Consider the following 16289-nt stretch of genomic DNA (forward strand, 5'->3'; position numbering starts at 1 on the left):
TTTGAGTTAGGTTGAGGGATTCTTTCTTGTAAAACTTGAGTGTTAAAGCCTTCAAGAGGTTTGAATCTTGAAGAGATTGTGTAAGAGCCCATTGGAGCTAGAATCCAAGTGTAAAGAATTAGAAGCTTGGTTGAAGCTTCAAGCTAGTGGAACCCTCACTCGGTTAGGAGATTGAGGAGAGTGGACGTAGGCAAGGAAGTGCCGAACCACTATAAAATCCGAGTTTGAATTCTCTAACTCTATCTCTTTATTTCTTTATTATATTGTGATTGAATTTATTATGTTGAAAAAGTTTTGAAAAACCCAATTCACCCCCCTCTTGGGTGTTTTTCTCATTTAAGCATAGCCTTTATTTTCTCATAGACATCCTTCACTTAGAGTTTTATCACAGGTTCTTAGACATAGTGGTATACAAGCTACTCCTAGTACTTATTTTGAGTTTTGTAATTCATGTCAACTTGCAAAGAATCATAGGTTACCTTTTGTAAATTCACACTCAAGCAATAAAACCATTCAATTTGGTTCACTCAAATCCTTGGGGAACCTCCCCAATTGCTTCTATAACTAGTGTTAGATTCTTCCTTCTATTTATTGATGATTATTCCCATTTTACTTGGATTTATTTTCCCAAAACCAAAAATGAAACATTCCTTATCTTTCTAAAATTTAAAAACATGGTTGCAACCAAGTTTGATTGCTAAATCAAAGCTCTTCAAAGTGATTGGGGTGGTGAATATAGACCCATTTCTACATATCTCCATTCTCATGGAATTAAACATAAAGTAGTATGTCCTTATACCCTACAACAAAATGGAAAAGTTGGAGGAAAAAATAGACATGTTGTGGACATGGGGCTTACTTTGATAGCTCATGGTCATGCCATTCTCAATTTATGGCCTTTTGCTTTCAAACTAGTACCTTTTTAATAAACAGGCTTCCCACACCAGTCTTGTCAAATAAATACCCATATGAGGTTTTATATAACAAAGCACCAAGGTATGAGTTTCTGCGTGTTTTTAGGTGTACCTACTTCCCTTTTCTTCATCCCTATAATAATGATAAGCTTGACTTTCATTCTATTGAATGTATTTTCATCGATTACAGTTCAAGTCACAAGGGCTATTTATGCCTTCATAAGAGTATTGGTAGGGTCTATGTCTCATACCATTCCTTTTCAGTCATTCTCCTTGCCAAATACAACACCTTCCTCCCACTCTTACTTTTCTTTTCCTCTTCCCATATCCTCCACAATCGGTAATGCTTCTTCTATTTCAGCAACTACTCCTTCCACATTAGCAACTAATTCTCCTTCTCCACATAATTCTTCTTCACTAGTTTCTACACCAAATCAGTCTACAATATCCTCTCTTATTTTTACCACTTCTTCCTCTAAAACCTCGACCTCAACATCTTCTCCTGTTATTTTTGAACAAAACCACTTTTCACCTTATGGAGATGCTACTAATGTTCAAAACGATGCTTCTATTGTTACCTATGCTTTTCCAAGTATGCATATCCACAAAGAACCGACATCCACAAATGTCCATTTCATGGAAACCGAATTTAAAAGTGAGGTTTATAAGCCCAAAATGTTGTTGTCCATATGTTAGTCTTCTGCACTCTTATCCCTCACTAAACCTACTTCAGTGCAGGAAGCATTTCAAAGTGTTGAACGGAAACAAGATATGGAATTGAAACTTGATTCTTTGTGTCGAAATAACACTTTGTTAATTCTTATTCCCCCAGATCACAGAGTTATTGGCTCCAAGTGGGTTTTGCAAACTTAAGCTCAAACCGGATGGTTCTATTGAGAGACATAAAGCCCAGTTAGTAGCTAAAGATTTTCATCAAACACACAACCTAAACTATTTTGAAACCTTTAGCCTACAGTAAAGCCTACTACAATCCATATTGTTCTTGTCTTAGCTCTATCTCATGGATGGCCTTTAAAGCAGTTTGGAGTTCATAATGCTTTTTCAAATGGAGAAATAGATGAAGAAGTTTACATGGAGCAGCCCCCAGGCTTTGTTTAATCCTCTGCTCCACATTTGTCTGTAAGCTCTCTATGGTTTAAAATAGTTCCCTAGAGCTTGGTTCACTAAGTGTTTGTTTACTCTAATAGGGATTTATAAGCTCTAAGGTTGATACCTCCATGTTCATCTTTTCTATTGCTAGTACACTTATCATCATTCTTGTTTATGTTGATTTTTTGGTCTTCTTCTAAGCAGAAGGTGGTATCCAGGTCCAATGCTGAATCTGAGTACAAGGGACTTGCCAATGTTGCTGTAGAAATCACTTAGCTTGAGGCCATCCTTAATGAGCTTCATATCTAACTCTCTTCACCTCCTCTACTTCTATGTGATAATGTGAGTGCCACTCATTTAGCTGTCAATCCTATTATGCACACTAGAACCAAGCATGTGGAGGTCGACTATCATGACTGAGTTGTGCAAAATTCTCTCATTAGTCAATATACACCTTCTGAAGAACAACTACTTGATGCCATGACCAAAGCTCTTACAGCTGCTCGGTTCTCCGGCCTTTGCTGCAAGCTCATAGTCTTACCATGACCTATAAGCTTGAGGGGGATGTTAGATCAGATAATAATCCCTGTAACTAATTGTAAATAATTCTTTGTTAGTATTCTGGTTCCTTTATTTCTACTTTAGGTGTGATTTCCCACGTGTAAAACCCTACATATAAAAAGATTTTTTCCTGTGCTCATTAATGAATCGGAGAATTGTTAAAGATCTGTAGTTGCACACTGTGTCAAGCAGAGGAGGGTTCCTCCACTAGTGAGGAAACACATCTGACAGGTGCTCAAGAAGATGCTGGTAAAAACTAAGGTTACAACTTGGACGCATTGATAACTAATCTGAGCCCAACCCAAATTAAAAATATCAATTCAACCTAATCTTTAATTCGAAGCACTCAACCCAAGCTTAATTCAACTTCATTTTTCTAAACTCGAATTGAACTGGGATTGGTTGAATTAAACTCGAATTGACTGTGTTAAACTCAAATTGATAAGTTTACTTGATTCAAAATCCATCCATATAGTGATTTAAAAAAAAATCTATATCCTTATGACAAAATTTAAATAGGAAATAAGAAAAAATTTTAAAATAACAATAAAAAAGTAAAAAGAAAAAATATATAATACAATTATAATTTGATTTTTACTTTACAATTTTTTTTTTAAATTATTATTATATAGAATATAAACATTATAAATATTATAAAAACATTAAATTGATTAAGCTAAGACCATTCTAACTTTGAAACAAGTTGAACTCAAATTAAATTTGGATTGAAAAAACTCAACTCAAACTTAACCCAAATATTAAAAACTCACCAAACATTGTGTTGGGTGTTCAAATTGGCTCAAGTCAATCCATCTAAGTTGTACCTTAGTAAAAATCACCATTCAAGCTTACGTTTTAGCTCCTCGTATCAGTTGCACCGTTTTCCTTGTATGAAAAATGGAACAGCATTGTTGAATCTCTCATGCTCATACACGGGTATAAAACTTCAATTCCCTCGCTGCTTAAATACGATAATGGAACTGAGAAATATGTCCGGAGATTGGGAAAAAAATCTCGTATTTTTTCATTATAGGATTGGAGTATAGAGTGTATTTGTAAGGCCTTCCCAAATGCAGCCAAAGTTGCAGCCCTAATTTTGGCTAAACGTTAGTTGATGCTTGTAATTAAGTTTAAATTCAATTCCAACGTGTAAAGACAAGGTTGGGTTACAAGAGAGAAAAACTGCAAGAGCTTTGAAGACATGCTTGTGTTAGAATACCAATTTGGTCATCCTTGATAAAATTTGACACTCAAAGATTACTATATTTTATTTTTTATTTTTTTATTTTTATATCATGGCCAAGCCCCTCTCCATAAAGGACCCAAACCTCAGGATGTTGACTATCCCGCATCAATCAATTCCAAGTAAATTCAAGATGTCATCGATGACAAGATTCAATCTCAGTATCATGTGTCACTTACCGTGACCACATTTGCTAATGTTCGCCTTAACCAAGTGAGCTACCTTGGCAAGTCTCAAAGACTACCAGACTTAATACATAGCAAGTGATCATTCAGATCTAGATCAACACTACTTATCACTAAAATGTTTGCACAAAACACCCAGGAGCAACTCATAGGAACAGAAGCCATCCAATTTTTTCTAATATACATGGATTTGAAGCCTGTATATGTCACACTTAAGAGCTGTTATAAATGCATCAAAAGTATACATTATACATGTATTCAAATTCTTAATTATCAATGAAAATTAATAATTTGATGGAAAAACAAAAAAAAGAGAAAAAAAAAACAGGTCAAACGGGACCAAGGGCCAAGTCAATGCGAACTTAAATGAGACAGTTACATGGGCTCCTTATGCTTGGCTAGAAATGGAATGCAACAGTATATGATTATCAACTTCATACCCAAAGTATTATCAGCAGAATTCAACCCTAAGGAAAGATACCGGTCTAATCTCCTTGGAGACAGCATCAAAACCCTCCTTTCTCCCCGTACAAAGAGAAACTAACCAACCCACCAACCAACAAACAAACAAACCAATAAAGCCATTTTCCTCCATGTTGGAGTGTTAGGGTTTGTTATCAGCTACAAACAACCAGGCTCCTTATCTAACCTATTTTATGCTAAAACCAAACACAGCTTTAGTACAAGTTTCCGGTCAAAACCTACAATTAATGTCTACCTTTGGTTTTTTCATTTTTTTTTTCTTTTTTGAGCCAATGTCATCAATGGAAGACAAGGCCGAAGTTTCCAAACAGAAGAAAAATACGTCCGTTACTTTTTCATTTTTGCTCTGTTTTCCTTTTTACATCACCTCCATTGTACAGAAACAACAGATATATTGAGTCCAATATCAGGTCCTTTGCCTTACCCTCCTGCCATTGGTATCACCACCATCTGAAAGTTGTGCCCACACACTTCGGGTTTTCCCACCTCCACTACTACAGTCCTCCTCGCAACCTGCCACTGTCTTCAGGATCTCTGACTGCAATGCTGGGAAATTTTCTTTGAGGTAGTTGAAGCCTTCTGATCGCATAACAGCTGCAATGAGAAAAACAAATAGAGAATAAGGAACAAGGAGCACAGTGGATATTGGCATAAAACCAACCACTTAAACCCCGAACAGTTGAGCCAAGCTTAACCATGCCTGTGTAAAGTTCAGATTCCATAATCCATGATACACACAACCAAACATCACAGACGGCCACTGTGCTTGCTTTTAAGCCATAGGAAAACCTTCATTTTATCTTCTACTTTCATTTACATTTTCATGCTTTCTTTCTATCCTTTTCCCTTTTTTATTCTTTCTCACACCAGTCAGTTTTTCCTTCTTTTTTTCAATTCAATTTTTTTAATACACTGATGGACATTTGAATACAATGCATAGTTTCTGGAAAATTTTCCACATTGCCAGTACACATCGAAGCCTTAGCTTGGCTACACAGTGCTGTTTCTCCTTTTAAGAAGCTATACATTGTTGTCCTCCCATGAAAGCAGCCAGCACTATGCTGATATATCATTTTGGACATGCAAGTTCTATTTTTATACATTTACTTACAAGCATCTGTCAATTCATGTTCTCATTACCCAGTTTTGCCTGGTTCCCACTAGAAATTGCCAAGAAATGAAATTTTGAACTTTAATATCAACCAGGGAAAGATATATGGAGATTTGAATACCAAGCAAATGCAGACATACCAGGCCAAACAAATCTACAATCATAAAAGCTACCAATCACATCATAATAGGACAATTAATTCACACTAAATCAATGTGAAATATCACAATAATCATTTTCCCTGGTGTACAAAGTAATCTTAAAGTCATAAAATATATATCTGAGTTCATAAACTATTCACCTAAATGCCAAAAACAGGCAAACAGGCTTGGTTCAGCTGAATGAAGAAAGAAAAAGTCAGTAGGTTCATGGGACTGTAAATTGAGAAGAAAAAACCCAAAACAAAAATGAAAAGCATACCAGCAAGGTTCTCAGCAGCAAATCTTAGGCAAACAGCTTTTAATTCTGTCGCATGATAACGATCAGCCAGGGCTAGAGTTTTGGCAACAGTGTGCACAGATATATCTTTGCAGATATGAGATTCACACATCCTTCTGAGTCTTGCCAAACCATACTTGTCTGCTGCAGCTAACAACTTCTCCATTAATGTGTCAGATTCAGAAGATGCACAAGTTGAACTAGATGCTACCATCTCTACATCTTCTATAAGAGCATCTCTATAAATAAAGTGTAGCATAGCCTGTTGGACACAAGAAATGTAGCATTAAGACCAAGACTAGAAATAGTTGCATTATCTTCCTTTGTCTTTAGGTACTCATGTACAATACCACTAAATAAGCACAAAAGATAAATCACTGCTGTAACGGGACCAAAAAAATGCAGAAGACAATTATGAGGGAAGTGTTTACCTTAAAAACCTTAGGTTCCAGATCTGTAATAACAACCTCTTGTGTATCTTCCTCTAATCTGTCAAAAAATTCATTTCGAAATACAGGGGACCGAGCAGCTAATACCAACTTATGCGCATGAAACTTTTCCCCAGCCACATCAAAAACAACATCTGAACCTTCCATATTTTCCAGCAGCACACCAAAATGTGCTCCAATATCAGAATCTGGGACCTGAATTGAGTGTAATCTTGAACAATCTATTGCTGAAACCACAACTCCAACAGTACAATTGATTTTCAAGCAATCATCCTTGAGGAAGTCTGATGTTTCAAGCAAAGCTCGTCTGAAAAAGCGCTTGTATCCCCTGAATAAAAGAATAAATGAACAAACCAAAAATCTTGTAAATGATTATGCAATGTGAAGAAATAGTTATCAACCATCCAATTTCTAACCCAAAAACATATGAGCCCTCGAGGTCTGGCTCAAGAGATAAGGGGTTGTGTTGCATGATCATCCAATTTCTAATTCATAAACATTTGAGCCCTTGAGGTCTGGCTCAAGAGGTAAGGGATTATGTTGCATAATGGGGAAAAAGAACGTAAGAGAGTACATATCTATGTGCGCGCACACACACACAAATAAAATGGATGGAACGTTTATGCTTATCAAATTTTCCTGTTGTGTGAAGGAATGAATTGTTTTACAAATACAATCAAATAGAAGAAAAACAAAAAAAAAAATCGTCCACCAAGAACACTTCTTTTTGAGAGTGCAAAACCAAACATTGTTCCTCAGCCTATTAGACAGACAAGAAAAATAAAACCTCTATTTCATTCTCTCCTCCCTCCCTTTGGCACCTTTCCGTTCACCCTTCAAAAGACCTCTAAGGACATATGGAAAGGCAACTAAACCAGTGTTTCAAAAAACCAGTGTGCACATGAACCATCTTGAAAATGATAGTCTGAATGGCTTTTGGAACAAGTCAAATCCAAAAGATAAGTGTCAGTTTCATGAGAAAAATGCAAACCAATGTCTATGTAAGCCAAAATTCAAGAAGACGCATCCACTTAATACTCCAATTAAGGACTCCTTCAATTTGAGAACTTGATACATTTTGGAGCAATAATGCATCACAACTGGTGTTTGAAAACTACAGTGCACATGCACAATCTTGACAAAGATTGTATGACATCAGCTTTTGGAAAAACAATTCACGTCCAAAATTTAAGGGGGTCAGTTCCATGTGAAAATTGTACACCGAAGTCTATGTAAGCTAAAAATGCAGAAGTGGCACCAACTTGATTCTTCATCAACCTGAGATGCCTTCAATCTGATAACCATTCAAAAGTATTGAGATGCTCCAAAAGAGTGAGAAAATCACAAGTTGACACAACAATCATAACCTAGAAAGCAAAGAGTATCAAGGCAACATGAGTCACCAAGATGCAACCAACAACTATCAAGGGGAAAAGGAGGAATTGAAGGATCAAAAAATTCTCTCTTGTCCTAAGAAAGGGAGGCAGACAACCATCAACCAATTCCCCTGTGTTATTCATATGCAAGGGTAAAACTTAGAGATCTAAGACATCTCTACCGTCGAAGCATGACTCGAATGGTAAGAGTAGGGTGTGGAGAAGAGGGAGAGAAATGAAGGAGAAGCATGGCAAAAATGGTAAGAGAGTAAGGTGTGAAAGAACACAGAGAGAGAGAGAGAAGGAGGGGAAGGAGGGGGGGGGGGGGGGGGGGGGGAGGAGAAAAAGAAGAAGAAGATGGCTCAAATGGTAAGAGAGTAGGGTGCAAAAGAATAAAGACGGGGAGAGAGAGGGAGAAGGAGGAGGAGGAGGAGGAGGAGAAGAATGGCTCAAATGGTAAAAGAGTAGGGTGGAAAGGAACAAAGAGAACAAGAGAGAAAGAGAGAGAGAGAGAGGATGAAGAAGAAGAAGAAGAAGCATGGCTCAAATGGTAAGAGAGCAGGGTGCAAAGGAACAAAAAGAGAGAGAAGAAGAAGAAGCATGGTATCGAGAGTAGGGTGCAAAGGAACAGAGAGAGAGAGAGAGAGAGAGAGAGAAGAAGAAGAAGAAGAAGCATGGCTCAAATGGTAAGAGAGAGAGGGAAAAGAAGAAGAAGAAGCATGGTAAGAGAGGTGCAAAGGAACAAAGAGAGATAGAGAGAAGAAGAAGAACAAGAAGCATGGCTCAAATGGTAAGAGAGTAGAGTGTAGAGGAAAGAGAGAGAGAGAGAGAACAAGAAGAGGAACAAAGAGGGAGAGAGAGTGAGAGAAGAAGGAAAAGCATGACCAAATAGTAAGAGAGTAGGGTGTAGATAGAGAGAAAGAAGAAGAAGAAGAGAGTAGGGTGCAAAAAGAGAGAGAACTTTAGAGATCTAAGGGAAGTTGTTGAGACATAATTTTGACAATTGTATTCTTCACAACCCTCAAACTACTTTCAACATCGATATGCTCCTCCAAGTTGCATTCCACTCCCTTCAAGCTAAGTATCTCCCTCCATCATCAACCTTCTTATTTAAGGTGATGCCACCAGTACAATGCCCAACACTTCAACATTGATTTTTGTTTCAGCTCCCCAAAAAAAGAATTGTACGACAACTAATTTAAATTTAAGTCAAGAGTTACATAAGAAAGAAATTGTTTAAAAAACTTTCTAGAAAAAATACAAACTCCTTAAGAATCTAACTAGAGTCAATGAATCTACCAACAAGGACAAATCTGAATTACCAGATCTATTACCATTAGATACTAAAAAAATCATAATCTTTAAATTACCAAGACACCCCTAGAAAAATGAGGTTTAATAAAATATCGATAAACAAAAGAAAACTAAAGACTCAAATACCTACAATGAAGAATTCCTCTTGATTGATACAGGAACAAAGGCTTAATCTGGAATTTTTAAAGAGATCTAGTCTTCCCTAACCAGGGAACCATTAACTCATTTACATGTTAGGAATAGGCCCATCAATGTTTGCTTACAAAATGAAGAAAAGCGAACAAAGGAATCTTGAGTTGACTAAGGCTTCATTTGGAAAAGCTTCTTGTTTGTGCTTTTATTAGAAGTAGAGGCACAAGCATAAGTCATGATTTTTATTTGGCTTATGAGTTGATATTTGGGAATTATATTTTCATAGGAACAGGAATCCCTATTAGAAATTATATAAAATAAATAAATAATAAAAAAAAAATTGACAAAAAAGTAATCTACTAAAACTAATCTTAGTAAAATAGAAACACTCTAAATAGGACAATGGGCTGTGGCCCTTAAGGTGTAGCTCAATGGTAGTGTCGTTTGGTTTAGCAATGATGACTCTAGTAAAGAAATAGAGGCCTTGAATTCAAAGACTTCCCTATATTTAAGTAGTGTAAGGTAAAAGGATGTATCCATATCTTCTAAGGTTTGCTTTCTTAACAATTGGGATCAATGGCATGCTAAGATGGATTCCTTGTTAAAAAAAAATAAAAAGACAACGGTTGCTTGCAAGTCTAGCCCATCCCAACAATATGGAAATTACTAAACCACCCATATCTAAAAATAGACATATACTAGGATTCTATCAAAGTTAATTACTTAATGTTCTAAGAGAGTTAAATCCTGACTTATTTCCCAATTTAGGCCTTGGGAATTGGAACCAACGTTTTCCCCACTTCTTACAATGTTCCCCATCATCTTTCTTTGGATTGAAAGATCTTTACATCAATCAATAAAAGGACTGATATGTTTCACCAAGGTCAAATTTTATAATTGAAATTCAATGGTTGTAAATCAAGAGCAATGGAAAGAAGAAGACTTTCCACTTGATCAAGGCCTTGTGGTAGTTGGGTCTAAGCCAAACTTAATGAGCCCCCCACTGAGAGTCTAAAAGACTTTTGGACCGCAGAAGCAGAAGACCCAAAAAGGCCTCCCAAGACTTTTTAAGTCCTGAGACCCTCTCAAGTGGGCCTCTACAACAGGCCCAACAGGGCCTTGGGTCTGAGGAGGCCCCTCTGGTCACCCAAAGAAAGAGGCTTATTCTCCAACCCACCCATACAGCCTACAGCACGAGGCCCCACCACTCCAGTTGTACTCCACTCCCTTTGTTCCTGCTCCTCCCCTACTCCTGTAGCCTTTGACCAACTTAAAGCTGCTTCTCCTCCTTTTTGAGAAACGTTGCCAAAATTCTGCAACATAGTGCCACTTGTAGGACGCATAGGCTGCTTTTCCTCTCCTACTCTCTCACAGGCGCATGGACCACCCTCCACATCTTCCCTATCCTCCTGACCACAACACCCACTACAGTTGTTGCTTGAAGCATCCATAGAAACCCTTAGTCGAGCTTCCCCCCACAACTAAATGACGAAACTGAAGCTGCCCACATCTACTTGCAAAGATCCAGGCATGATTCTCCCGTCATACTTGACCAAAATCCTCGCCCATTGAAGATGAGACAAAAGTGCAGTATCCTCATCCACTACAACAAAGCCCCCACAACGGTCTCCAAATTTTTAAACACCTCTCAACCCCAAAGGTGCAGCAGAAGTCCTAGCACCCTCACCCAAAGTTCCTTAAGAGACCCCCCTTTATGAAGACACCCTACCTCAAGATGCCATCTTTGTAGGTGCAGAAAATTCTCCTTGAACCTTCTTACCCCTCTAACGAGCACCCTGTCTACCTCAAAGCTTTCATCAAAGTCAAACAAAGCAATGCTCCCCCAAAAGCTAAAATCTTCACCCCTCCTTTCAATGACCAAAGCCTCGTCACAAAGTTTCTCAATCAAGAAAAATCCAGAAGTTGGTCTGACGACTCCTCAAGCCAACCTACCAAACACTTCCTCAACTTTTCCTCCCTGCAACTCACTTTACCCTCCTTTAACTAAAATCGAATGACATCTTCCACCACCCTTAGATCCTTCCTAACCGCTTCTACTAAGGACTCAACAGCAATCCTTTCCTTAGGGATAGTCTTCACCTCAACAGAGGAACCTAGTTCCTTAACCTCTGAAGAGGGAATGACACCTAAAGAACGAAGCTTCTCCGCCAAGACAACCCATCCCCCAAGATGACCCCTCCCTTCAGGGAAGATCAGCGAAAACCTCTTTGCCTCCTCCGTCACAAAAATGCAGAACAAAAACCTCCCTACCTCATTCGAACACCTCTCCAACTTGAACTTTCTCCCACCCTCCTCCCAATACTTATGCCACCTTACCAAGACTTCATCTCTACAAAAAAATTCCACCCCTTCCAAAAGACAGCGAAAGCTCAAATCCTAGAACCTAATCAAGGAAGAAAAGCCTCTCCCTCTTTCCTTGATAATACCTCTCAGCTTCCCTCCCACCGCCTCTACAGAAATATCAAAGGACTTAAGAGTCCACAACAAACCAACACCATCCTCCACAAGCCGACATACCTTCAACTTCAGCATCCCCTTGTCTCACTAAACCATAAATCTTCGCTTAACTAGTGATGTCATTTGCTTAAATTTTGAAGGGGTGCAATTCTATTAAGATATGATTTAAGCATTACTAATACCCATATGATCTAAAAGCCCCAATGACATAAGCTTGAGCTTATTTTATTTTCTAAATATAGAGACCTTGGGAAAATGCTTAGGCCATATGGTAGTATAGGTAATTAAGAACTTGGCAGCAATTCTAGCAAATAGAAAACTATGATTAGTGGCAACATATTACGTAAATCATCTAGTGCAATATAGAAAAATCAAACAACTTGGGACACATATTTTGTACATTTTAAGGGATTCATTAATTAGATCTTAGTTTTCCTTTGCTAGAAAAGCATACAAACCTGTGCTTCTTACAATCTTTTGCAGAATCCTCTTGGAACAAACAAACAAACAAACAAAGATTGCTTTGAGTTTTAAGAACATTTTTAGGCCTCTCAATATTTCTTCATTGGTTTCATACTAATTGGTTTCAAAATAATGTTCTCTTCACTAAACATGAAAGAATATATGTTACATCTCAATCATATAACAAGGGTTGACCAAGTAAAATGTGTATAATAGTCATAGGAATAACATACACCATATAGAATCATTGTAATGATGGTAATAAATAGAAAACAAAAATCATTTTATTACTAGGACAAGTCATGTAAGTAGTATTAATCTATGCTAATCTTATACAATTGAGCATGTGGCTTAGTTGGAAAATTCAGCCTTGAAATGATTACTTCAAATAGTACATTCACAATCTTACCTCCATTGGCAATTAACTTACTAGCTCCATGTACAAATGTAACATGATTTAAATATGAAAGTATATTTTCAATCTTCCCCGTACTTGCTTTAGCACAACAATAATACAACAAACAACTTCCAAAAAGAAGAATCCACATCTTCTTAAAGATCGTTAACATTTAAGAGCCTAATTTCATTGGAAGGATCATCAACTTTGAAAGGGCACCCCACAAGCACATGGCATGTAGTTACAGCACATAGCACATGTGCTAGTAGAAGACATGGTGTCTTGCAAAGACCCCATTATAATGATGTTATAGAATGAGCCAAGTTGTCTCCTATGGAGGTTAGGAAGAGACTCATCCAACATCTTAAGTAAGTCGTCAAAATGGCCCAAGTTGTCCCCTATGATAGCTTAAGAAGGGTCCTCCCAAACATCCCACCTCATTTGAGGATTTGAAAATAAGGCCCATGAACTATTCGAGCAAGTATTTATTGTGGTGCAACAATTTGCTCTAAGGCTACACCAGAATCTCGATGAAATCCTCACCATCCACATGTTAAGGGGGAGATCTTCCATACTATGATAGTTAGGGACCAACTTGGTCAAGGTCAACCCTAATTAACCAAAAAATCATCAAGGATCTACTATAAATGACCTTTAGGGACCAATTTGGTCAAGGTCAACCCTAATTAACCAAACGATCATCAAGGGCCTACTATAAATGACCTTTATAGCCATCTAAAAGGCGGAGATCCCATCAATCCTCTTACAACCCTACCTGTCAATTGACAAGACAAATAACAAGCTAGTTCCAGTTTCAATTTTCCAGATGCATTCTTCCTCACATTTTTTTGGTTCTTAACTTGTTCACTAGAGGAGCTTTTCAATAGGATCCACCAGCAGGCCTTAGGATGATGCATGAGGGGAACAGGCGGTAAGGAGAAGCGCATGTACTAGCAGGAATTCAGCTCCAAGACACTTATATGCCAGTATTTAGTTCCCTACAACAACAAATTTCATCTTTCTCCATATATCGTCTCTTTCGTCTTAGTATCAATGTGCAACTTTCTCTTCAAGTGTCACCAACTCATATGCCTTCATTCTTTATATCTAAATGAATAATCTTTGTTGTCCCTTCTTTACTCATCAACATAAGCCTTACTTTTTTTAACCAAGAACAATATTAACCATAAAACTAGAGTATTTTTTGGTGGTTCTAGAAGTTCTTTCATTCTCATCATGCTTTGTCTTTCTCTCCACCTTGGGAAGAAAACCTTCTTGGGAGATATTTTAAATCCTTCTCCATCTTCAAAGTCAATTGAAATGACTAATCAACATCAAAAGCCCTTGCATTACCATTTGATAGTGAAATTCAACATAAGCCTAAGAGATTGTTTTGAATCTTTAACTCCCTTACACTGAATATTTAGCTCTTCAAACTTGTTCATGTACTCAAACACAATAATGTCTTCTTGTCTAAAATTGGTTAATTGATCTTAAAAATCATCTTGCCTACCATTAGATAAATACTTCCATTCAAATTTGGTTTCATCTCTTCTCATTTAACAACCGACAATTGTTCACCAATTCTAAGATCATTCTACAAACTTGTCTGCCTAATCTAAGCCCATCCCATATTTAATGGGGAATTGAACACACCTTTCGTCTAACATGTCTTACCAATCAAAATACCTCTCTCAGAAGCCTATTGAGTCAATTTCCAAACAAAATTGTGTGCTTATACACGTATTTTCATAATGATGTCATCAACCATATCATTGGGAGATACAATCTGGTTCTAAATCATTCACCATGTTCAAGAGAGTAGTTTAAGACCTTTTAAGATATTGCTCTAGGATTAATCTAGGAGGCAAACTTGAAGTTGTTCATTACTTCGCATTCTCCCCTAACACATGCTTCCTCCTTAGCACCACTAATTGCACATTTAAATTCATTAGTGCCAACCATGTTTCACTTTAATGGAAAATCCCCAACTAACCATCACATTGTTGCCAATAAAAGTTTTAGTGACCATAGCACCAATTTCTTTGTTGTTGAGGTGTCTCTACGGCACCTGGTCAACTCATGGCTACCACCACTCTAATGTTTAATAGTAAATTGTCTAGATAAGGCAAGGTGACTCAGGATCTGAGAAACACCCCAACATATCATCGGCCATTCAACTAAAAAACTGAATTCAAGATTCCTTGGTTCTTTGGCAGAAATGCTAATAAACACCATGAAACTAAAATTAATGATCTATATACTGAATTTTTATCAACCCAACAGCATTCGATAGTTGAAACAGTAATGCCAACCTTGAAGTGAAGGCACTTCCCCTAAACTTCCAAAATAGAAACTATACCTTAAGACTTTGGGTATTGTTCCAAAGATGCATCATACTGGTCCCTGGAACCCAAGACACAAAAGCTATAAATGAGATAAAATACAGCACTATAATCCAACATAAAGCAGAGACAATTAATCATCAAAACCATAACACGTATACATTGGGTCAACCAGGAGGTCAAATAGCAGCCTCAAAACTCCTTTATCTTTTCTTAATAGAAAGAAAATTTTTGTTCAGGCAAAAGGGAAAGCAACAGCAGAAGGGCCGACTTCAAACAATCAATTTCATCATCAAGCACATAAACAACCCCAAAAAAATTTTCTCAATTAAGTAGATCAGCAACTGGATTATGAAATAATTTACAAATAGTTTGTAAAAACACAAATCAAATATTACATTAAACAGAAAAAAAAAAAAAAAAAAAACTCACCACATACTACCACGATACTTCAAGGTATAAGGACCGCTTTCCAGAGACCGATCGAAATGGCTGTGAACCTTGTGCTTGCCTTTGCCGCTCTGATCGAGAAGCGTGAGCTCGAAGAGGGCCCTAACATCGTTGCCCTCGCTGGCCAGCGCAATGAAAACCGAAACATATGTAGAATTGTCCTCGGGATTCTTGCCATCTGGGTAGAAATATATGGCCCATTGGTATCCTCCAACCGTGAAATTATCGCTGGCGATGTGCTTGCCCACGCCCATGCCCTTGGCCAGCGAGTACCCCTGGATCACGAACTTGTGGGAGCCGTTCACCGTCTCTGTCACCGATCGCGAGCTCGTGGGCGATGCCACCGCCATGTTCTTCTCGCCCCTGCTTCCTCCTCCTCCACCTCCTCCGCCTTGCTCCGCCATGGTTGAGCTCTCAATTTCAATTTCATACAATGGAGTTCAAGCTCAACACCTTCCACCTCAAGCTCGATGTTGGGGTTGATGGAGCTGGAGAGAGAAAGTTAGGGTTTTATTCCTCTCTCTCTCTCTCTCTCTCCTCTCTATTGTCCCGTCTCTAATATGTTTTTCTCAGCTTCATTCTAAAGGGCCTTTGTTAGCATAAATGTCCCGACCACAACTGGCGGGGCATTAACGTAATTTCAATGGGCCTGCCTCGTTTCAATTGACAATAATAGCCCAAATTGAGAGAAGGAGACCAGGGTGTAACCAAAACCGATAAACCGATCCAAACCAACGATCATATTGGTTCAGTTTTCAAAAATACAAAAAGTCAATTTGATTTGAGAATTTTTAAAAACAATCTTGTCGATTCGATTTTTTATTTCTTGTATGCTAACCAA

The 16289-nt window shown here is 37.8% G+C and overlaps 1 protein-coding gene across 2 annotated transcripts; it reads right to left on the reverse strand.

Annotated features, from left to right (window-relative positions):
• Positions 1–4407: 4407 nt before the first annotated feature.
• Positions 4408–16053, reverse strand: LOC100259862 (BTB/POZ and MATH domain-containing protein 4). 2 transcript variants are annotated; one of them, XM_003632187.4, is made up of 5 exons: positions 15431–16053; positions 6477–6822; positions 6028–6307; positions 5909–5944; positions 4408–5090 (listed from the first exon to the last, which is right to left on the reverse strand). In XM_003632187.4, the coding sequence occupies exons 1-5, from the start codon at positions 15850–15852 to the stop codon at positions 4903–4905; spliced, it is 1272 nt and encodes a 423-aa protein (XP_003632235.1). In that variant the 5' UTR covers positions 15853–16053; the 3' UTR covers positions 4408–4902. The 2 variants fall into 2 exon arrangements, with proteins under 2 accessions (XP_003632235.1, XP_002277148.1); XM_002277112.5 differs by lacking the exon at positions 5909–5944.
• Between the last annotated feature and the right edge of the window lie 236 nt (positions 16054–16289).

Source organism: Vitis vinifera, chromosome 6, assembly GCF_030704535.1.
Source record: "Vitis vinifera cultivar Pinot Noir 40024 chromosome 6, ASM3070453v1".
NCBI lineage: Eukaryota > Viridiplantae > Streptophyta > Magnoliopsida > Vitales > Vitaceae > Vitis > Vitis vinifera.